At 32.9% G+C, this 23,128-nt stretch overlaps 2 protein-coding genes across 4 annotated transcripts; both read right to left on the bottom strand.

The window, feature by feature from the left end:
- Window positions 1–375: 375 nt before the first annotated feature.
- Window positions 376–12,023, bottom strand: LOC130450502 (juvenile hormone esterase-like). Of its 2 annotated transcripts, XM_056788922.1 has the most exons (7): window positions 11,818–11,974; window positions 5,986–6,123; window positions 4,095–4,273; window positions 3,725–3,926; window positions 1,920–2,246; window positions 1,432–1,582; window positions 376–806 (listed from the first exon to the last, which is right to left on the bottom strand). In XM_056788922.1, exons 1-7 carry the CDS (start codon window positions 11,950–11,952, stop codon window positions 493–495), a joined length of 1,446 nt encoding a protein of 481 aa, XP_056644900.1. In that variant the 5' UTR covers window positions 11,953–11,974; the 3' UTR covers window positions 376–492. The 2 variants fall into 2 exon arrangements, with proteins under 2 accessions (XP_056644900.1, XP_056644899.1); XM_056788921.1 differs by having other exon boundaries at window positions 3,725–4,273; window positions 11,818–12,023.
- A 1,240-nt stretch (window positions 12,024–13,263) lies between these two features.
- Window positions 13,264–22,672, bottom strand: LOC130450501 (juvenile hormone esterase-like). 2 transcript variants are annotated; one of them, XM_056788920.1, is made up of 7 exons: window positions 22,299–22,613; window positions 19,948–20,088; window positions 17,089–17,226; window positions 16,299–16,829; window positions 14,923–15,228; window positions 14,711–14,861; window positions 13,264–13,643 (listed from the first exon to the last, which is right to left on the bottom strand). In XM_056788920.1, exons 2-7 carry the CDS (start codon window positions 20,080–20,082, stop codon window positions 13,342–13,344), a joined length of 1,563 nt encoding a protein of 520 aa, XP_056644898.1. In that variant the 5' UTR covers window positions 20,083–20,088; window positions 22,299–22,613; the 3' UTR covers window positions 13,264–13,341. The 2 variants fall into 2 exon arrangements, with proteins under 2 accessions (XP_056644898.1, XP_056644897.1); XM_056788919.1 differs by having other exon boundaries at window positions 13,268–13,643; window positions 22,545–22,672.
- Between the last annotated feature and the right edge of the window lie 456 nt (window positions 22,673–23,128).

Raw genomic sequence — 23,128 nt, 5'->3', positions numbered from 1 at the left:
GAGTTTCAGTTGAATGTGGTATAGGCGTCTAGAAGGGAACGTCGTTTGTCTGCTTACCGAAAGGTCAACATACTTATTAATGGGGTCAATTTGAAGCATAATTAATTTTGATCATGTGTTTACGAAAAGTTGTAGAGAGAAATATAATTTGACATTGACGATGTTTGTGTGTAGATATACAACTTGTTTCAGTTATATTACGAAGACTTGAATTGTTGAAATTTAATTTTTAACACCTGAAATAATTCGTGGAATTCGTGGTTGACTCGTCTGAACCAGGTGGAGTGAGTTAAAAAGAGATAATAATATATACCATGACGCCTTTAGGCTAAATAAGTCTCATTAGATGGATGTTGAAGAAATTAACTAAATTAGTTTTTTTTATAATGGCTCTTCAAGTTTATTACACGAAGTGGTCTTTATACTAATATAATAACAAAGAAAATCATGGATAGAAACAGTTAAAAGTGATTATAATCATTTAAAAACAAACTATTGTAAATAATATTTTGTATCGGGGCTCAATTGGAATATTTCTTTCCAAATTTTCATCCTTTCTGGTACCGGGTTATTATCTAAAGCGAGCTCCTCTCCTATATCTAGAAAATATAGATTTTCTTCATCGATTGGTTTCCACGTAACATTTAGATCGTTTCCTTCAGGTGTTGGGTTACCATATTTTGCAAAATTAGTCCATAATTTAACAAGACGTCTTACTGCTAAAATTTCAGTTGGTCCTTTTTGGAGGTAGTCATCTGCAGAGGATATGTTGAAAAGATATCCTAGCTCGTCAGCATGGCAAGTACCTAAAACATACTGAGCTTAACACCTCAATATTAAGAGATTCTTCCCTCACGAATTACACAAGGTGTTATTAATTTTGGGGAAAAGAAAAAGGCATTAGGCGATAAATCAGTTGAATATACACAATAAGACATAGATTCGATGTTTTCTCCTTCAAATATTTATCCATCTGGAGTCTTGCACCTAAATGTTCATGATAACTAGACTGTATAGCAGTTTGTGATATCTTAAGAGAAGACGCCTCTATCTTTTCTAATCATGTTGTCGATTTTTCTATTACCAAAAGTAGCGCGAAGCCATTCTATTCATTGTTGTTGATTAAAGCCTTTTTTACTCGGTCAATTTCTGAATTGCCATTGGCTTCGCAATAACAAACGTGTGCCAGTGGTTCCACAAATTTTTATCGCCACCTATTGTTCCATTGGGAAAACTTATAAGGTAACTCTCGTGAAAGAACTCTGACTCATTTCATCTCTTTATAACGAAAGCGAGTTGTGGGCAGAAAAATAATTTTTTTTAAACTAGCGCGTACAACTTAGTTATTTTAACAAAGAAACACCATTGTAGGCGATAGAATCCATAATAATATTTTATTTTTACTGTAAAGTAAAGATAGCACTACTATACCTGCTAAATGCGTTAAATTATTCAATCTTTTGCAGTAGTTAAGTCCAGCATCTAGAGATATGTTGAATAAATAGACAGGTTCAGGCGAAGTTTTAGCATGCAATTTGGCTGCACCCATTATCGGGGCGATATAGTAATAATCTGTAGTTAACTAAAAAATATTTGAGCTGAAAAAGAAACTTTACAATCTGAATTTATCTATAAAATAAACTTGTGAGTGCGTGTGAAAGAAAATGGTTTGAAAGCCAAATAAATCTTCAATAATTCTACCTGAATATTAATTTTAGTATCCTTGATACAATTTACTAACAGATCTAAAGTATGTGGGTTATTTATGCTTAAAAGATGTGTGGGGTTCAAAGGTAAGAAGTAGTTTTGTGTAATAAGTAACTGTAACAAATTGTCTGTTTTATGAATATGATTACTGCATCCGAAGAAACTGTGATTGAGATCTGCATAAGAATTATCATCGTAGAGTATAAACTTACCATATACTTATTAATATTTGCTTTATCAAAATAAGTTTTTTTCAATTTATCAATAATAACTTGTCTTTTCGGATCACTTTCCGTAAGTTGTAGATGTGGATGTATACAATTTTCTACTCCAAAATAATTTATTGGTGTTAATCCCTTTCGCAGTTCTTTTTGTTGGTAAATTTCATATAATAAACCTTCTGAATTTGTGAATCCTATTAACATAGGTACCTGATTGTATTTACCAGACACAATCAATTCATCAGGCGAATTCGGTATTATTGCGGTCGGGTTTGGTTTTTCTATATTCGGGCAAATTTTACCAATTCTTCCATATTTCTAAAGAAAATTATAAATTGTAAAGTAATATAGTAATTTGAATCTTACAAAAGTGTGATTATCACGAAAATAAATTTATAATGCTTCGTATTGATTTAAACAAATTGCAAATCGAATGAAACGTGGGATAATATTAATAAATAAAACTCTCATCCGTTCTTTGTTATTCAAAAAAAACATTTTAAAATTTCAACTACTTTCTAGTGAAATATCATGCGAACTGGTTACATAAATGAAGATGCAAATAGGTTATTATCAAATATAAATCACAATTTATCAAATTATAGAAAAATGCTCTAAATAGACAAATCGTACCAACGTTTCGATATCGAAAGAATTTAAAATAAACCTCAATTGCGATTATTCATATCTATGATTTTTAGATATATTGAAATTGTGTTATCAAATGTGTCAATTCTTCTCTTCGGCATGTATATGATATGGTATGAGCGCGACTTGAACCTGGGACCTCCTACATGTGATCCTAGCCACTACACTTTTTTTTACTCACTAGTGCGATACGAAAATGTTCGTATAGATTATTATGAGGATTGAAATGGAAAAATTAAGAATTTTTATCAACAAATATGATGGAATTATTTAATTGAAAACAATCCTTGGTTACCTCAAGGATTGATTCTAAAGTAAACACATCTTTGGAAGGTTTTTTATGAAGTGGCTTCCATCTACGTTGTTGTGACTTTTCTCATATCAGAAAAAGTATCAAACGTATCTCTTTTAGCAAATTTTAAGGGATACACTAAAAATTTTTCGCCTCGAGTAGTCAGCAGTTTGTTTTATTGGACATATTTCTCTACTTTTTACACATTTTCATCTATGTTTGAGGTAGAACGTTCCTCGGCTTTTGCTGAGTCATTTTCATTTGTAAATTGGTCATGTACATAGTGACATTAAGTATATATTATGTCTACATTTCTTGCTTTGGTACTTGGTACTATTCAGAGTACAGCTGATCTATTAATCCCAGTCTTCTTAGAAAATTCAGAATGTGGGATGGCTCTAGCTGCCAGAGATCTTCGTCTTCTATTTTATACGCTCCTAGGCGTAGTTATCTGGAATTACGGAGTGTCCCACACTTCAAGAGAATGTAGATAGAGGTTTCGTTCTCTGCGCAACAGAATCTGCACGTCGCATTATTTGATAACCTCTTAAAGTGTCGGTAAATCTTCCAGATCTTTTCATCAGCAGATTGTTGCCTCTCTAAACCGATGTAGATTGTCACATATTACCACCATAAATACAAGTTAATATTTTATGAGTTTGCTTGTTGCTTTTTCAACTTAATTTTCTTTTCATGTTTCACGACGGTCATACCGAAGTGGCTATAGATAGTAAATAGACAAACAACATTTTCGTTTACTGTATTTTTAGATCACACCCCGTATATATTCGTTATTGTAGTATGAATATGAAAATTGATTGTGGGTAATGAGAAATAAATTCATATTTATACTCACTAGAATGAACTTCTCTTGGGTGACATATAAATCTTCGGCGGAAAGTTTCATCAAGACTTCCATCGCTTCTTCTTCTGTTTTAACATTATTGTTCATTATTTGAGCAAGTTGAACAGCAAAATTATTATATTTCTTCTCATCCACCCTAGCCCAAGGACAAAATGAACAACCACTTTGCAATATAGCTTTATGAAAAAGTCCTCTAGCTCTAGACGACGTTATATGATAATGAACACTAGCGCTACCAGAACTTTCGCCAAAAATAGTTACATTATCAGGATCGCCGTTAAAATTCTTAATATTTCTCTGTATCCATTCAAGTGCCAATTGTTGGTCTTTGAGTCCTGCATTTCCATGAATATTCAAGGACGTGTCATTGAAAAATAAGTGTCCTAGGAAACCCAAGCGGAAGTTAACACAAACTAGAACTATATCTTCAATCATAAGGTGCTCGGGACCGTAGAGTTTCGTATTATTGCTTCCCATGATAAAACCCCCACCATGTATCCATACCATAACAGGTTTGAGATCAGAGTTATCTGAAGGCAACTGCAAGACCATATTAATCATCTTTCAATTTGAATACTGATTAAATTGAAATTTAAAATTTAACTACATTGAATAGACTCTGTATTAACAAGTTACGTGGGGTTGTGGTAGAATGGATTTGAAGCTGAAAGAGATGTGGAGGGTTGGATAATAAAGAAATGCGTTTTCACTCGATTTGTGCTGAAAGACCGAATATTGTATAACGTAATGATCACTAAAAGACTCAATTCTGATGATAAATTTTTCAAAAGTTTGATAAATACACCAATCAATCAATGTAACGGCGTCTTTCCACCAAACCAAATCGATAAAAAGTGTCTAAAAGTCGTTTAAAAATGTAGGTGATGTTGACAGATTATTTCGATTCGAACGGTGTTGTGTACTTGAGATGCGGTGGGAAATAACTTGTGGATTCAATTTAACGATAACGTACTAACACGTAAATATATTTCTTTTCAAAGTTCAACAAATCTATAGCGACTGTATATATACGAGTTCTATTCCCAAGACTTAATTTATCCTTCGGGACATCCGTTTTCGGTAAAAATGAATTCAAGGAATGTGAACATTTTTAATGACAATATCATTTAACAATTTCAAAGGATTATAAAAAATGCATTTATAAGACACGCCTTGATGTCATACGTCTTTAACGAATTGTCAAAATCAGCCCATCTACAAATGGCCGTTGTGGGGTAAACTAATGCTTTTGCGGTATGCTGCAAATTGTGCAAATTTATTTGTTGGTTTCTAGACCTCAATATTATCAGTTTTATTGCGAAATACCTTCTCAAAACGAAAATTCCTCTCGGAAACGTGAATTTCTTGTTTTTTTCTATGTAGTGCTCCGAAGGTCCGAAAAGCGAGTTTCAACAGATGATTTTAAATTTTCTGGTTTATCAGAGGCAAAGGATTCACAGCAGATTCCTGTACCCGTTGAATTAATGCCCGGAACTACTCGATTCCGATTGAATTGAGTACTTTTGTTATATCGACTATTTATTGTAATTATCGTTTAGGCTGGTTTTAAACAGCTGTTGATTGATTACAGATATGCGAATTTTTTCTGGTTATTTATATTTTATATAACATCTTATTTACTATTCAAATCCAGTCTCATATAAATTTAAACAGCAATTGTTTACAAATCCATCTTATAAGTATTCATTGAATGCTTTTATTTGTATCTGGTTGTAGAAACTAGGTGTTCATACCAAGTTCGCGACAATATCCCTATTGAAAATGAACAGGATTCTAACTGAAACTCTTTTCTTCTTATGAAAAGGGGTTACTTCCGTTTAAATCTATAAGTTATACTTTATACTTTTCACTTAACTAAAAAGTCACTCATGTTTGATAAACTTGAACGTACCAGTGGAAGCTAATGTCCATAATAATCCATAATTTGGGCACATCATAGACACAAGGATTGTAAATTTGGTATATTACTTGACAGCTAAGACGTGTACATCCGAGAAAATCGATTGTTTACCCCACGGCCGCCATTTTGTCGTAAATCAGCTATTTTCTAGATTACCTAATTGGAACCTATATAAGATAGAATCTTATATTCCAGCTGAGAATATTGATTTATATCAAGCAATTATTTATTATTAGTAATCTAGTACAATTTACAGGTTATTTTTACTAAAAATATACATTATTATTATATTTTATCAATCCAAAAAATACAGTTATTTGTTGATACTTACTGACTTCGTATAGACATTTAAGTATAAACAATCTTCTGAGCCTTCGATGATATTAGTAACATCATTTCTTTGAATACATTGATTTGGATTCCTAGTTGCATCCTTTATATCGTTCCATGCTTTAACAGCTTCCGGAGCCTGAAAATATGATGCAATATACATTATACAGTGCTTTTCAGATAAAAGTATCCACCTTTAATAATTTTTGTAATACTGGTATTTAGAAAAAATCCAAAAACACGTCAATTTATGTTGGAAGGGGCAAGCATTATGGCTTATTTAAACTTACTGGAAAAGCCACCCCCTCACCCCTAGCAGCATCCCCTTTATTTTTTTAAATTACTTTTCATATTTTTTATGTAAAATTTGGATACTCCTCTTTGAGCTGATTTCAAAAATGTATAATACTTGTAGGTTAAAGTGGTTAGTTTATGAGATAAACAATTTTTCTTTTAAGAGCACAAATTTTACTTATTATTTACTTTCACCTTATTTGCCTGTACTAAAATGGGTTGTACAACAGTTCAAACTCTTTAATCTTTTTAACTGTGCTATTTATTATGAAGTTACAATAAGTGTTCAAAATGAGTACCATTCACTTCCATACAATGGTATAATCTATTTTGAAATGCCTCTCTGACATTGCTTAATACGGCTGGATTTAATTGTCGACATTCATTTTCTATCCTCTCTCGTAAATCATCCAGAGATTCTGGTTGGGTAGCATAAACTTTTGTTTTTAAATACCCCCATAAAAAGAAGTCTAGGGGTGTTAAATCCGGTGACCTAGGTGGCCACTCCATCATCTGCCCCCTTCTACCTATCCAACGAGCGGGGAATGTTTCGTTTAAAAATTGTCGGACAGGCATAGCATAGTGTGGGGGAGCTCCGTCTTGTTGAAATACCAGTAAATCTTCGGAAAGGTTATCATCATTTTCTATTATTGTTGTAATACGTGGGTCAACCCCTTCCCTGGGTAACTCAAGATATGATTCACCATTTAAATTTCCGTTGATGAAGAAAGGTCCGACAATGTGGTCACCTAGGATACCACACCAAACGTTTAATTTTTGGGGATGTTGTGTATGGAATTCACGCATAATAGGTGGATCACTTTCAGCCCAATATCTACAATTATGCCTACTTACTAAGCCATTTAATGACCATTAGCATTCATCAGAAAAGCAAATATTGTTTAACAATTGTGGATTGTTATTGATAATTTGCGTCATTGATTCGCAAAACTCTAGACGACGATCAAAATCATCTTCATTCAACTCGTGCACCAACTTAACTTTGTATGGGTGGTACTTGAATTTATGCAGAACTCGGAAAACTGTAGAATATGAAACACCGATCGCTCTACTTATTGTTGACAACGATTGGGGAAGCCTCTAAGCTGACTTGCCCTAAAATTGCCACTTTGATTGCTTCGTTATTTACGAGCTTATGCACTTTATTGCAAACAGACCCTGTTGTGGTAAATTTCTCCATCAGTTGAATTACATACTTATGAGTTGCATGTCTTCCGTCATGTAATTCGTTAAATATTCTATCAGCAGCTCTTGCACAATTATTATTTTAGTAGTATAAAGCTACAATTTCAATTCTTTCTTGCAAAGAGTAAACCATTTCATAGAAACAAAATAAATAATGTATCAAATTACACTATCAATAGTGACTACAAATTCTAGTTGACAATGTCAAACTTTAATAAAAAGTAGAGTTTTTTGTTCTTTGGATTTTTTAAGTAGAATAAATAGCACAGTTAAAAAGATTAAAGAGTTTGAACTGTTGTACAACCCATTTTAGTACAGGCAAATAAGGTGAAAGTAAATAATAAGTAAAATTTGTGCTCTTAAAAGAAAAATTGTTTATCTCATAAACTAACCACTTTAACCTACAAGTATTATACATTTTTGAAATCAGCTCAAAGAGGAGTATCCAAATTTTACATAAAAAATATGAAAAGTAATTTAAAAAAATAAAGGGGATGCTGCTAGGGGTGAGGGGGTGGCTTTTCCAGTAAGTTTAAATAAGCCATAATGCTTGCCCCTTCCAACATAAATTGACGTGTTTTTGGATTTTTTCTAAATACCAGTATTACAAAAGTTATTAAAGGTGGATTCTTTTATCTGAAAAGCATGTATATTATAATGATAAATACAAAGTCAACTACGATATTTCTCTTAATTAAGTAGGAAGATTGCACATGTGCCGTATTAAAAATATTTAAGTTCAAGGATACATTAGAAATCTGTGTTCCACGAACATTCCGAACGAGTTTTATAAGTTCCGCGAACGCACAAAATGCGTATGAATCTGATGACAGAACATGTTCACTATTCAGGTTCTCTACCACGAATATTCTGTACAGTAATTTGTGGATACTTAATTTTCCAACTAGGTTCCAGTATGACATGATTACGGCATGGGATAATTTTGTGATTAGGTAGAATAAAATTATATCTTTGATTATATGAACGAGGATGTATTGATATCTAGTTAGCCTAGACCAGTTCCATGCATAAACAAAATATTGCGTTACCATAGCAACGAACAATAACTTATTAGAAGTGTAAGTGTAAAGTTTGACGTCAAAGAAGTAAACCAGAGTTAAGCTTAATAACTTTGGTGATCAATGTCCTTCGTATGCGACCGTGAAAAATTGGACTGCAAGCTTCAAAAGAGGTAAATTTTCCATTGAAGATGATGACCGATCGGGAAGGCCAGTTTCTGTGTCAGTCTCCGAAAATATCGATGCAGTTCATGACATGATTTTATCAGACCGTCGAATTGGGCTAAAACGAATATCTGAAGCACTGAATATTTCATACGAATGCCTTCATCATATAGTTCATGTCAATTTGGACGTGATAGAAATTGCTGCAAAATGGACCCCCAAACCGCGTTCGATCTGAGCTCGATCTGAAAACGATGTAGATTTCTTAAGCCGAATTGTTACTATGGATGAAACTTGGGTACATTTCTATGATCCAGAAACAAAGCAACAATCTATGGAATGGCGACACTCTGGTTCTCCAACACCTAAGAAGTTTCGTGTCCAAAAATCTGCTGGAAAAGATCTTGCTTCAGTTTTTTGGGATTGACATGGAATATTCATGATTGATTTTTTGGATAAGGGTAGAACAATAACTGGAGATTACTATTCGACATTACTGACCACTTTAAGGGAAAAAATTAAAGAGGAAAGACGCGGAAAGCTTATCCAAAGGTATTTTGTTTTTGCAGAACAACAAAAATTCGTGATTAAGGGTTTGAATTACTAGAACACCCTCCTATTCACTAGATTTGGCTCCGTCCGACTAACATCTCTTTCCTCAATTGAAAAAAAGTTCAAAAGGTCGTAAATTTTCTTGCAACGAGGAGGTAATAAAAGCTGTGGAGGTCTGGTTTGCAGAGCAAGAAGAAACATTTTTTTCGAAAGGTCTAGAGATATTACAGGTTGGAGAAACGTCTTGGAGAATCAATTTTTCAGTCATATATGTGGAGAGTAATGTAAAATACAGTGATGCGCTTGTAAACAGTACTTTGTTTATGGTCATAATAAAGAGGTGGTTTCAACTCGTTTCAAACTAGATGACACGTAGAATACAAACTTTTGGTTAAAAAAGAAATATTGATGAAGGCGCTGTACCAGTGTGTCAATTTCAAAACATTTTTTGACTAATAGTCTATACCTTCAAAAATATATTGTGCAAGCGACAAGGTCGTATCTTAAAAAGTTTTTGAATAGCAGCGTTCTAAAGAGATATCGCTCCATCTGCCTATGAGCTAAGTTTCGGCGTTAGCGTGCACTTACTTGAATCTGTAGTATTCTAAACAGTACGTGTAAAAAAATTAGAATGTTACTTGTACGTGAAAAAAAAATAATGGGAACGCGATGCCGTAATCTAAGAAAACAAACTAAAGGATCAGGAGGAAGGAGTAAGAATACGAAGAAGTTGACTGATCAAGTTATCAATAAACTACAGAAATATTGCGGATTAACAATTACCAGGCATCAAGATAATGTCGATGAAATGTACAAAGAAATTTGGGCAACATTTTTTCACTTGTCTCCATCAGAAATAAATCCAAACAACAACGAAAGTTACAATGGGACACTTTGCAACAAAGTACCTTCACAGCGGGATGAAAACGATTGAGCTCGTTAATTTAGTAGCGATTTCAATATTTAATTATGGTTTTTTAAATTTTAAAGGTGATGAAAGTAATTGGTATGTTTGTCGGTCCTATTGCGGAAGAATATGCCGTTCAAAGCGAAGACAGCCAAATTAAGCAGGCGGAGATACGTCACGCGGTGTCCTTAAAAGAGGTATGAACAGCCCCGACAAACATTAACCTCTCAGCAGGCATTTTTCGAAGAAGAAGAAGGTGTATTGTATGGGTCCGGCATACGAAATTTACCATTTTTATGGGAAATATAATTTTATGTAGTAAAAATCAATAGTTTAAACTATTTTCTCTAAACGACATTTTTGAAAAATGCTGCCATCATAGCTCAAAGAGAAATTTGAGCGATCGACTTCAAATTTAGACTGAGTATTCTTGAATATATTTACCATACAAGGAACTATCATCTTTTTGATTGGTTGAAAATTCTCTTTCAAAAAAATCATTTTTTTACCCCCATAAACGACACTTTTCAGAACTACGACATTTTGTTAATATTTGATATTTTCCAAAAAACGTAGGTCATTGAAAAGGAAATATCTTCAACTTTTAATAACCTTTTTGTTTCATCTACTTATTCGGAATCATGTCAGCAGTTGAGGAACTTTTTTTAGCACCTCTGAAGACAGCACATAACTTCGTTATTTTTCATTATTTTTGTAAAAAAAATCTTTAAATATACTTTATTATGTCGAAAAACATCCTATCGAATATTGTTTTTTATAAAACGCATAATTGTTCATTGGTTATAATGAATCTGGGCATTTCCATTTTCAAACTAAAAAACTAGCGACAATTAAAATGTTCGATCTAGTATAGGATTATATTATGTCTATTAGCATATTCATATTCCAGTAAATTTTGTATTTTTACTTTAGATTGTTAGGTTTCATATTAGCCTTTAACTTATTGCTGCCACTTCACGTATTAACTTTGAATTTTAGTTGAAAAAAGTACCCAAAAAGCTCACGAAATGTGACAATCTATCTATAAAGACTTCTTACAAGTGGTAGAACCGATTAAAAAGTAGAAATTGGTTGGATAGGCACAGTTGGAGTATCATTCGACAAACCTATTCATTCAAACACGCTATTGGCGAATCGAAAACCGCTATGCGAAAAAAAAATAGCAACAACTTTCTTTTTCAACACGAGCCGTATAACTATAGAGTAGAAGAAAGCTATTTTGAAAGAGAACTTTCAGAAATATTTTTATTAATAAATCCAGCATTCAGTAAGTGCTTTAAGAGGTTAGTGCTTTGAAAAAGATTGATTCAAATTTTATTTTACCGTTCTACTTTGTTTTTAATCAAATAATTCACCTTGTATGTTCCTTATATTTGAAGAGCAACTTTATTTAGCGGATTATAAGGCAAGGGGTAGTAAATTTTTGAAGACATGCGGAGACTATCAGGAATTGAACAGAATTTATAAAATAATTCCAAATTAATAAGTGAAATATTGACAATTTTATACAGGTTGTTATTATCACGGATATTTTAGAATAATCATTGATTTAAATATAAAGTATAGAAGATAATTATGGAGACTACCTTGTATATTACGCACCTCACTTTATCTGTGGAAACAATTGAAACCTCAATTAAATATTGATATTATGTATTTTTTGATTTACCTTGAATCTAAGTTCTCCAATAGGTGGCTGGGCGTACGGAATACCAAGAAAAGAATAAAATTTTTCACCATCTAGATTATCACTTTGACGACCTCTCAATCTACCTTCTGATACGGTAACAACTGGAGAATCCATAGTTGGATTACAAATGATATAAAGTGTTGATTTTTATTACATGTCGTTATCTTTCTTAGATAACTGTGTATATCTTTGATTATGAATTTGATTTTCAAAACGAGGAAAATTTAAATATTAGGTGAGATAAAATATCAATTAGTCTACTTACTAGATTCCCAGCTCTTCTAAGGTAACCTGCGTCATTTTTATTTTATTTTACTATCCTATCCATCCTCGATGCTTTCCATATCTCACTTAGGTACCTACTAGACATTTTTTGTTTCTGTATCAAACCTTCATTTAAGACCCTTTGACATGATGCAAGAACGCGTGCAACGCAATGCAAAATGCATGATCAAAATCATGCGCAGATGATCTTGCACGTGCAACATTTTCGATTTAGTGAAATTTTTAACGCGCGCAAGCAGCAATTCTAGGGAAAAATGAGTTTGTGATTTGTTGATATTACGTCTCTCGCCTAGGGTTTCTCAGTTATATTCTGATTTATTTTCTTAAAGGAGTTTTTCAATCCATTCTCAAATAATTTTTGTATGTTTCCTAATCTAATTCTATGGATAAACACTTTCCCTTGTTCTAACTAGTCAGGGTCTGGCCTACCACCGCCTGGGTGGTTTTTTTCCGTCGATCAGACTTCAAAAGCAAGGCAGCAGCAGATATAATTATTGCCAGTGATGCAATGGCCACTTTTTTCTTGTTTATTCCACATCCAAAATATTGAATAAAAGTTTACTTTTATTGATGTAATGGCAATCCTGACATGAGCCTTTTGGTATTTTTAAAACTCATTTCAGTATTTGGGTCTACTATAAAGTCCTGAAGACTTAATTCCTGGTTATATTGATTCTGTTTTATGCTTGATTTTCAGGAATTCCCAGATTTGAAGCATTAATGCTGCATTTTTAGCCTTGTCGATTAACGTCTCACTAGCCTTCGTATTTCTCTTTGTTTAAACTTCGTCTAATTATATATATTCTCTCTGCCCTTTTCACTTTCGCATATACTTATTCATTCGCTTATCCAAAGTACTGAAAGTTCCTATTGTGTACCCGTTTATTTTGATATATGTTTCACATTTTAAAACATCAGAGCTGGGCTTAAATACATTCTTTCACTACTATTTGAAATATTTCATCTGTGTTAGGTTATTGTAGATTTATTTCACACTTTTATTATCCATCATCGATTTGTACTTACTCAAGATTTCATTACTATGTTAAATAAAACTGATTATTTTGATCGAGAGTTCGGTTAGGTTAGGTTAGGTTAGGTGTTTAGGTGTAGAGTGTTACATAAATGAAATATAGAAAAACTGTGAATTTTTTTCAACAAATTTTATTTATGCATAAGTATATTTACGACTACAAAAATCATTTTTCGAAATGAAAATTATGAGCTTGCATTAATAAGCTCTAAAACCTCGCTCCAAACTTTGAATCTATCGGGTATGGGGTTAGTGCATGGTACAAGCTCCTCTCCAATATCCAAGTAATGAACCTCATTCTTATCAACCGGTTTCCATGTGATGTTCAAATCATTTCCAGTGGGAGTAGGGTTACCATATTTGGCAAAATTAGTCCACAGTTTAACAAAGCGTCTAATTGCTGAAATTTCTAATTGACCTTTGTGTAGTTTATGCGCAGCAAACGCAGTGTTGAATAAATATCCCAATTCATCACAATGGGAGGCACCTGAAATGTTTATTCATATTTATTACGTGATATAATACAGGGGTCATACAACATATTCTCCTCTTAATTGGATACATTCATTACAGCGAACCTGCAACGTCTCTAGACCTTTCGAAAAAAATGTTTCTTCTTGCTCTGCAAACCAGACCTCCACAACTTTTATTACCTCCTCGTTGCAAGAAAATTTACGACCTTTTGAACTTTTTTTCAATTGAGGAAAGAGATGGTAGTCGAACGGAGCCAAATCTAGTGAATAGAGGAGGTGTTCTAGTAATTCAAACCCTAAATCACGAATTTTTTGCATTGCAACATAAGATTTGTGTGCAGAGGTGTTGTCCTGCAAAAACAAAACATCTTTAGATAGCTGTCCGCATCTTTCTCTTTAATTTTTTCCCGTCGAGTGGTCAGTAATGTCGAACAGTGATCTCCAGTTATTGTTCTACCCTTATCCAAAAAATCAATAATGATTACTCCATGGCAATCTCAAAAAACTGAAGCAAGATCTTTTCCAGCAGATTTTTGGACACGAAACTTCTTAGGTCTTGGAGAACCAGAATGTCGCCATTCCATCGATTGTTGCTTTGTTTCTGGATTGTAGAAATGTCTCATCGATAGTAAGAATTCGATTTAAGAAGTCTGCAACGTTTTCAAATCGAGCAAAGATCGAACGCGATGCGTCTATACTAAAACTGAAAAAGATATTTCATTTAATGGCATCTGCTCCGTACATTTTATACCATTTCAGTAAATCTCAATAGTTCGCGCTGATGCCAGTGAATCTATAATCTGGACCAGTATTTATTTATTAGATAATGTTTGCTTCATAAATTCCTCATCACTTTTATGCCAAAGATTATACAATTATAGAACTGCAATTTTTGTAAAAAATGTCGTCTGGTTGTGTATAATTGCTTAGATTATTTACAATTTACTATAAGTATCATTAAAATCAGATGTCAATTTTATTACTTCATTAAAATATTACATACCAAACTTTACAAATTAAACTGCTAGGCGAGCTATAACAGCACGAAACTCATAACTTTTCTTTTGTTTGGAAGGCTTACCTGAATAATGATTTTTGTCGAATAGCTTTTTCCAGAAATTGAGACCAGCATCCAAAGACATGTTGTAAAGATATACAGGTTCCGACGATGTTTTAGCATGTAGCTTGGATGTAATTACGGTAGGTATTATAAATAAAGAGTCGGTCGTCCACTGAAAAAAAAAAAATAGTTAGGAATGACCTTATTATATTGCGGAATAAATAGAAACTTACCATATATTTTTCGCTGGCATATTTCCCTTGCGAATAAAACTTACTCAATTTATCAAGGATAATTTGCCTTTTTGGATGATCCTCTTTCAAACCAACAGAACGTGAGAATTCGAAGAAATATTCCCAGCCAGAACCGATAACATTAGTTGTATATAAAATATCTTCAAGTATTCCTTCATTATTTGTGAATCCTGCTAGCAAAGGAACTTTATTATATTGTTCGGACAATATTTTTTGTTCCACTGGTATAGTTTGCGTAGAGCTTGATTCCTCCCAAACGAGAAAAGGTTTATTTCTAGGAAATTTCTAAAATAATAAATTAGTTATTTTGGTTCAAGCATCCTTTGTAGATAATTTATATTTCCATTTCTTCAACAAATTGATAACAATATTATTTCTGCAATGAAAAACTCTATATTTAACTAATCTAACTTCTACAAATTCGCCCCAAAAGACACTTTCAATAAGCAAATATGAGCTAAGAAGAATTACTGGTACGTTCACTGGACCTTGTTCGATGAAATACCATCTGAAGAACATCGGAGAAACTCCTGACTGCTCTTAAAGTTTCTGCAAGGAACCAAAGGAAGCAGCCAATCAAGTATCCCACTTTACAAAATTCTTATTAGTTGACCGGTCAACAGTTTGTGTTACACGATAGATTGATGAAATTATACCTGACCTTACAAAGAAAATACAAGAATTTTGGAAAATAATCTGAGGGGTCTAAATCTGGCGGATATGAAATGATCTAAGAAGGCAAACACCTTGCGCGGGATCATTTTTATTAACTATCTTGAAAAAGGAAAAAAAGTAACGGCGAGTATTATGCGTTATTATTACAACTTATTACAACGTTTGAGCGAAGAAAACAAGCAAAAACAGTCGCATTTGCAATGCACCATCTCAGACACTTTTATTGTAATGGCTAAAATTAATGAATTGATATCTCATGCACCCTATTCACCAAATTTGGCACTTTGAGAACATGTTCTGTTCCCAGACTTGAAAAAATGGCTCGGTGGTCAAAGATTTTCCAAAAATAACGAGGGGATATCGACAGTTAATGTTTATTTTGAGGAGTTTAACGATTCTTATCGCACTCGTTTAAAAAGTACTTCTGGGACCATCCTCGTATACGCATCGCCGAGAAATAAATGTAGCAATTGGAATTTGACAACATCATGTATTTTAGTATTTAAAACCTAAAATTTAACAAGGTTATGATAAAACATGGTCAATTTCATTTGAAATAAAACTGAAAGAAGCACGCAAAAAAATGTTATATAATATTATGAGTGAAATGGAAAATTCTCGTTAAAATGGCGTGATCTATTCATAACAAAAGCAAAACATCGAGTAATATTTTAACTTACCTCCAAAAACTTTGTTTGCAATTCGAAAAATTTTTCCTCTGGCACTTTTCTCAGAACCTCCAACGCTTCACGTTCCGTCTTCGCATTTTTATTAATCAGTTGCGCCATTTTTACTACAACACTCTGTGATTCTAATTTAGTGAACAGACAACCGCTCTGCATAATTGCTTTGTGAAAAAGTCCCTTTGATGCTTGCGATAGAACATGGAAGTGTACACTCATACCCCCTGCACTTTCCCCAAAAATTGTTACATTATTAGGATCTCCATTAAAGTATTTTATATTCTTTTGAACCCATTGCATGGCCAATCTTTGGTCGCATATTCCTGCATTATTTGGTATTTCTAATGAAGGATCGTCTACCTTAAGAAAACCTAGAAATCCCAATCGATAATTTATTGTTACGAGGACTATGTCTTCGAGCATCAAATGTTCTGGACCATAATGCTGGACATTATTCGATCCTATAATGAAACCGCCTCCATGAATCCATATCATAACTGGCTTCAACGAGGAATCTTCTGAAGGCAGCTGGAGTATAAAAAAATTGATAAAAAAAATTCGTAGTTTATAGATTGCGGTAGAATGAGTAACAGAATAAAAAATGAGATATTAAAGCTATTATGAGATTAAAAATAAAATAAAATGTTAAAGTAATAGACTAAAATAGTTATAAAAAGCATCTAGGATGAAAGTATGAAGTAGCTCAAATAGTTAATAAAAGTTGAATAGAGGTTTCTACTCAGATGAACAATAAATAAATTTGCTTGGTACGATAATTCGTACTCACTTGTTTTGAAAAGACATTAAGGTTCAAACAATCCTCAGCACCATCAACTTTTCTTGTTATTTCGCTACAGTGAATACTGCAGGAACCTTGTTTAGTAGCATCTCTTATTCCAGTCCATTGTTCAGCTGGTTCGGGTGCCTAGAATGTTATATAATTACCAATTGTTAGGTAATCTGTATATTATTCAAGAACATATTAACGAGAATATAAGAGGTGTGGCTATATGCTACAGAAAAATTAGACCTCCGCCAAAGTTTAGAGCTGACTGTTAAGTCTGAAACCTACTCTTTCCAATGGGATGTCTACCGTGTCTGTAGTCAAACTAGTGTAGCCGTTGCCTTCGTTTATGTAGGTTGGTATTTTCATTTTGCCGTATTAAAAACAGAGCAACGGATTATTGTAAAATTTGACATGAAAGTGGTGATAATAAATATCAGTCTCGTTATAAAGTAACTACATCTCGTACAAGTTTTTTCTACTTTGATTATACATTTGCCACACAATAAGATTGAAAATATTATGAAAATGATTCAAGACAAGTTCTTAATTAGACCAATGAATATTAGAATCAGGTTGTATTATTTATTATGTTTTCAACAATAATTTTAACACTTATATTTACCTCTACTATCTTTAATTAACGACTCTATGAGCTTCTATCAGTTTTATGTGCATGTACCGTGATTCTATTAATGAAAGAAAAAATATATATGAATGTCTCCAGAACTCCAGAAGATTCGATATTGAGTAGTCAATAACTGTAAACACACATACAAGAACCAGTCAAAATAGTAGTATAGCAGCATAATATAAACTGAGCCTCATAATATTTGTAGTTTCAACGATGGGCGCAATACGTCAATAAATAGAGCTCAACAAGTCCATATTTTTATGTTTTGTTGACCCCACTAAAGCCTTTGAGAAAGTACGATTGAAGGATGTATTTAACATTCTTGAAGAACCGAATACCGGAAATGTAAGTGAAATCAGATAGGGATTGTTCAAAGGACTACGGTTCATAACCAGGATACAATAGGGAGACAACATACACTATTCAATACAGGATCGGAGATCGAAAATGGATAAGGCCTACTCTGCAGGATGAAGACAACGGTAGTTGAATATAATATCAGTATTTTGAATAAAAATATTCAATCAATGGTCATAATCAAAGATGCAAACCAGATGCCGATAACAACATAGAAAAATAAGCAAAATTTTATTATATGAGAGAAATAATATGGAAAAGCGATATAATGAATATACAAAATCAGATGAAAATCTTCAAAATATCAACAGCAACTAGAATAAGGACAACTGAAATGAAAACGTTTTTTTTAATTAAAAGTTTTGATTAATAATCAGAATATTTTTCACATTCTATGGGTTAATTTATATCTATAATCTATAATGTCTTGGTGAGGCTTACATCCAGCGATGCAACCTCTTACACCTCATATTAGATCTGTTGGCCATTTTCGCGTTTCGTGGCGTTAACAACTCCTTTAGTAGTGGATTTGGGTGGGTTTCTATAGTTTTATGATCTTTGATAATCCTTTTTTAGGTAACTTCTTGAACAATGGGCACTCTCAGGTCCACGTGAATGGTGTGATTTGTTACATACTATGGAGCATCTACTAGTTGACGGAGTATTTTAGATTGGGATCTCTTTATAATATTTGTATTAGATTTGGAAGCGTAGCCCCACAGCTCTATTCCATATGTCCTTATAGGCTTCATGACAGATTTGTAGATAACGACTTTTTCTATATATTAAGTTATTTTCTTTTCGTTTTTTGCTAGGTGGATTCCTAAGTATTTGGCACTATCTGCTTGTGGTATTTCCGTATTGTTTAACTTAACTGGCTGACATGTACCCTTACCGTGAATGTTACATCTATTGATTTGGTCTCATTAACTTCAATCTTCCATTTTTGTAGCTACTCCTGTAATTGATCAAGATGAGCCTGGACATTTTTTGCTGCTGGTTGTGGTTCTTGATCAGTAGAGAGGATGATTGTGTCGTCAGCAAAAGTTCCTGTTGTCCTGGTATGTCTGATGTATATAGTATATAAAATAGCGGGCCTAGTACGCTACATTAACTTTGTTTGGAAAGTTTCAGAAGTAGGTAGTAGTTTGGGAGAAGAGCTCTTTTAATTTTGTATAGCAGTCCTTGATGCCACACTCTGTCAAAAGTCTGTCCAATATCAAGAAAAACAGCAGAGCAGTATTCTTTGTTTTCCAGGGACTCGGATACTGGTGAAAATCATATAAAGCTGTACAAACCATATTGATTGGTGAACTAGGCAAAGACCCAACCAACGTGTCATCTTATCGTTCAATAAGCCTTCTACCTACAATGTCCAAACTCCTACCTAGAGTAACTGAAGACTTACTTCCACAGGATTGGATCACTTGGCATCAATTTGGGTTCCGACAAAAGCATTCGACAGTGCAATAAGTCCACCGACTCACTCAGAAAATGAATAAAATGAAAACGTTGAGAACAATTGAGGAAATGAGCCTGAGAGATAGAATTGGAATCAAGATACTTGGAAAGATTTAGAAATCAGAATAAGGTGGAATGGGTTACATAATGGGAACAAATTTGTGCAGCTAATGTGAAAAGAATACCAAAAACCAGATGGGAGAAATAGATAAAACGCCAAAAATATAATACGGAGAGCACTGGGCAAACCATAAAAAACGGTATGAGTGCAGCATCTCAAGAAAAGCACAGGACAGCTGAATATTCGAAATTAATTAGACACGGTTCTATTAAAAGAAAGAGGATAAAATCATAATGTACAATATTTATAGTGTACGCTCGATTCATTTCTATACAATTATTAATTTTACCTTAAATCTGAGGTTTCCTACAGGAGGTTTCCCATAAGGTATGCCTAGGAACGCATAGAACGCTTCTCCATCCAAATTTGTTCTTTGATTTCCTCGTAGTTTACCTTCGGCTATAGTTACAACAGGAGACTCCATTTATATCTAGAATTAAAAATTAATATTTTGCGACTACATCTAATTGATATATTAATATGTATAGATTATTGAAAAATTAATAAATCATATAATAATAAAATTATTTAATATACCACACAAATCAAATCTATATATATTTTTTTGTTTTGGTTATCTTTATATGTATATTTGCATAGATTGTTATCATTATGTGACTAAAGTTATATTTTTTAATACCCCGATTCATTACCGTAGTCTGCAATTTACCTATTATATAAAAGGGAATTTTAGAATCAAACTTTTTCCATAGCTTATGAGCCAAGAACGTCAGTATACAACTTTTGACTTATTTTGGTTCATCATTGTCGCTTTCAACGTAATTTCAAATATCTTATAATAATTCGTTTATTTATTCATAATTTAATCTATGATAGACAGATACCATATAATGTCATTAAAATAATCGAAAATATATACTCAAAAAATACGATCCAAGCAAAAATAAATGATGACCTAACTGAACAGATACCTGCAAATAGGGGCATTAGGCAAGGGGACTTTCTCAGTCCGCTTCAATTCAACATAGTGATGGATGAAATCATAAAACAAGTACCCAAACTAAGAGGATACAAAATGGGAAATAAAGAAGTCAAAATCCTGTGCTATGCAGACGATGCAGTACTGTTGGCAGAGAACGAGGACGATCTGCAAAAGCTACTGTACCAATTTAACAAAACAGCAAAAAAGTTTAATATGATAATATCAGCGGCAAAGACAAAATCAATGCTTACTTCCAAGACACCGATCAGATGTAAGCTTGTGGTGGATAACAAAATAATACACCAGGAAATGAAATTTAAATATCTGGGAAACGAAATATCTGGGCACGGGGACGTGGAGACGGAAGTAAGAAACCATGCTACAAGAGTCTCAAGAGCAGCAACATACCTAAATGACACAATCTGGCGAAATAAATACATTCGAACTGAAGCAAAAGCCCGCATATATAAGACCGCAATCAGGCCTATATTATCCTATGCAGCAGAGACCCGACCCGAGACCTCTACAACGAAACGGATATTGGAGACTACAGAAAAGAAAATAGTTCGAAGAATATTGGGAAGAACGCTAATGGATAGAGAAAGGAGTGAAAACATAAGACGAACATGCGAGATAGATAACATCAATGACTGGGTACTGGATAGAAAGATAAAATGGAATGAGCACATTGACCGCATGACGGAAGAACGAATTGTGAAAATATCAAGGGACAAATCACCAGCGGGACAAAGAAGACTTGGAAGACCTAGGAGTGACAACCTCCCAGGTGACTGAGCAGAGGCAATGATGTGAAGAAAAACAGGCAATGATGCCTATACACAGCAGGAAGGAATTAATTTGCTGCATATCGTTCCGTAAAGCTTTTCCAAAAACTTGATAAAAGTGAAGCCAGCACCAAATAATGTTACATATCTTCTTTATTTCTAATTGTTTCTAGCTAAAATAGTTTTTTTCTACCCCTACAAATTACGAACCCTTACGGGGCCTAGTTGCTGAGATATAAGGTATTCAAATTATTACATTATAATCAAAAATTTTCCATAAATCAAGAACGCCTTTAGATTTTTTTTCAAATTTGATAACCAATATGCTCCTTAATAAAGTAATATTATGACATAAACAAAATTTAACCAGTGGCGCGCTGTCAGGTTTAATTGTCACTTTTATCCCGCTATTTTTTAGGCCACTGGAGTAAATTTTCTTACACGCCAATGTTTTTGAAACAATTCTGTTCAGCACCTGATTATTTGTATCAATTTTAAATAAATGTTATTAAACTCAAAAGTTCAAATGCAATTAAATTGAATGTACAAACTTTGTTTTATTATTAGAACTAGAAGTGTTAATAATAAAAATTCAAAAATCATTTTGTCCTCAATTAAATGATATTGTATTGTTTTAACTACAATTATGATAATGTAAGAAAATAAATATTTTTGATATTAGTACCTTCCACAACTTCATAGTTTTTTAATTTATATATGTTTGATTAATCTAAGTAAAAATGATTTTGAAATTTTCTAAAAATGAATAGTAAATCAAGTTTATTAGTATTTGAGATTATTTGTTATTATTCTGTAAATCCATATAATAAATATGCTACTTTCATAAAATCAAACTAAGTTTCATTGACTACAAGTCTAATCTTATTACTAAGAAAGAAAATAATTATTTACCTATTTGGAAGAATTAATTTTTCAGATTTCAATTGATTAGCTGTTTCCTCACTTTATTGTAACAATTGGTATATCGAACTGATGTTTTGCTTATAAAAATGCAAAAAATATATCAACAATATAAATAACTTTCGTTTTAACTTGTGACTGGTCGTCTTAACACATGTATACTTGTTAAAATACCTGTTGTACAAGTAATTATTGTTATAAACATTCAATTACTATTTTAACACATCTCGTACCTACCTTTTTTACTTCTTAAAGTATGAAATCAAACATACGGTCCCCACACTAGGTGAACAAGATTTTAGTATTAAATTTCACCACGTACCAAAGATTGTTTGTACATGATAAGAGGTCATATGTTATGTAATAGATATATCGTGTATATTTGATTATAATTATCAAAATTGAAGTTTTTAATTTTATTTATTTAGATTCAAAACATTGTGCGTTAATCAAAATTTGTTTGGAAGATTCATTGCACAATATTGTAGCTCAAATTCTACACATATTTTCAGTAATTACATGGATTTTATCAATAATATCAAAACTAATCAAAACTGGAGCGGCACTAACTTAAGAAAGTGAACAGCAACTTATGAACGTATAAAAATTGGATTTGTGCTTGCTTAGACTAAAAAAGTCTGCAGCCTTATCAGTAGCGACAAATTGGAATAAAAAATCAAAACTTGTAAGTGTAAACAAATACGTGCAAGTCATCGGCACTCATTTGCTAGTTTACAGTTTGATTTTCGTATGGCTAAAAATGGTCATCAGAACTGATCCGCAAATATCTTTACGTACGTACGTAGTTGTTATAAAAACAA

Source organism: Diorhabda sublineata, chromosome 11 (genome assembly GCF_026230105.1).
Source record: "Diorhabda sublineata isolate icDioSubl1.1 chromosome 11, icDioSubl1.1, whole genome shotgun sequence".
NCBI classification, from domain to species: Eukaryota; Metazoa; Arthropoda; class Insecta; order Coleoptera; family Chrysomelidae; genus Diorhabda; species Diorhabda sublineata.
The sequence above is the reverse complement of the archived record's forward strand: the minus strand, read 5'-3'. Positions and strand labels throughout refer to the sequence as shown.

Excerpts from the sequence above, each read along its gene's own strand:
- LOC130450502 (XM_056788921.1), bottom strand. The coding sequence starts at position 11,952 with ATGGATTCTCCAGTTGTTACCGTATCAGAAGGTAGATTGAGAGGTCGT. Across the intron at positions 4,274-5,985 it reads TAAATGTCTATACGAAGTCA|TTGCCTTCAGATAACTCTGA; the intron begins GTAAGTATCAAC and ends ATGGTCTTGCAG. Across the intron at positions 1,583-1,919 it reads CAAATATTAATAAGTATATG|TTAACTACAGATTATTACTA; the intron begins GTAAGTTTATAC and ends AATATTTTTTAG.
- LOC130450501 (XM_056788919.1), bottom strand. The coding sequence starts at position 20,082 with ATGGAGTCTCCTGTTGTAACTATAGCCGAAGGTAAACTACGAGGAAAT. Across the intron at positions 17,227-19,947 it reads TAGGAAACCTCAGATTTAAG|GCACCCGAACCAGCTGAACA; the intron begins GTAAAATTAATA and ends ATAACATTCTAG. Across the intron at positions 15,229-16,298 it reads TGCAAACAAAGTTTTTGGAG|AAATTTCCTAGAAATAAACC; the intron begins GTAAGTTAAAAT and ends TTATTATTTTAG.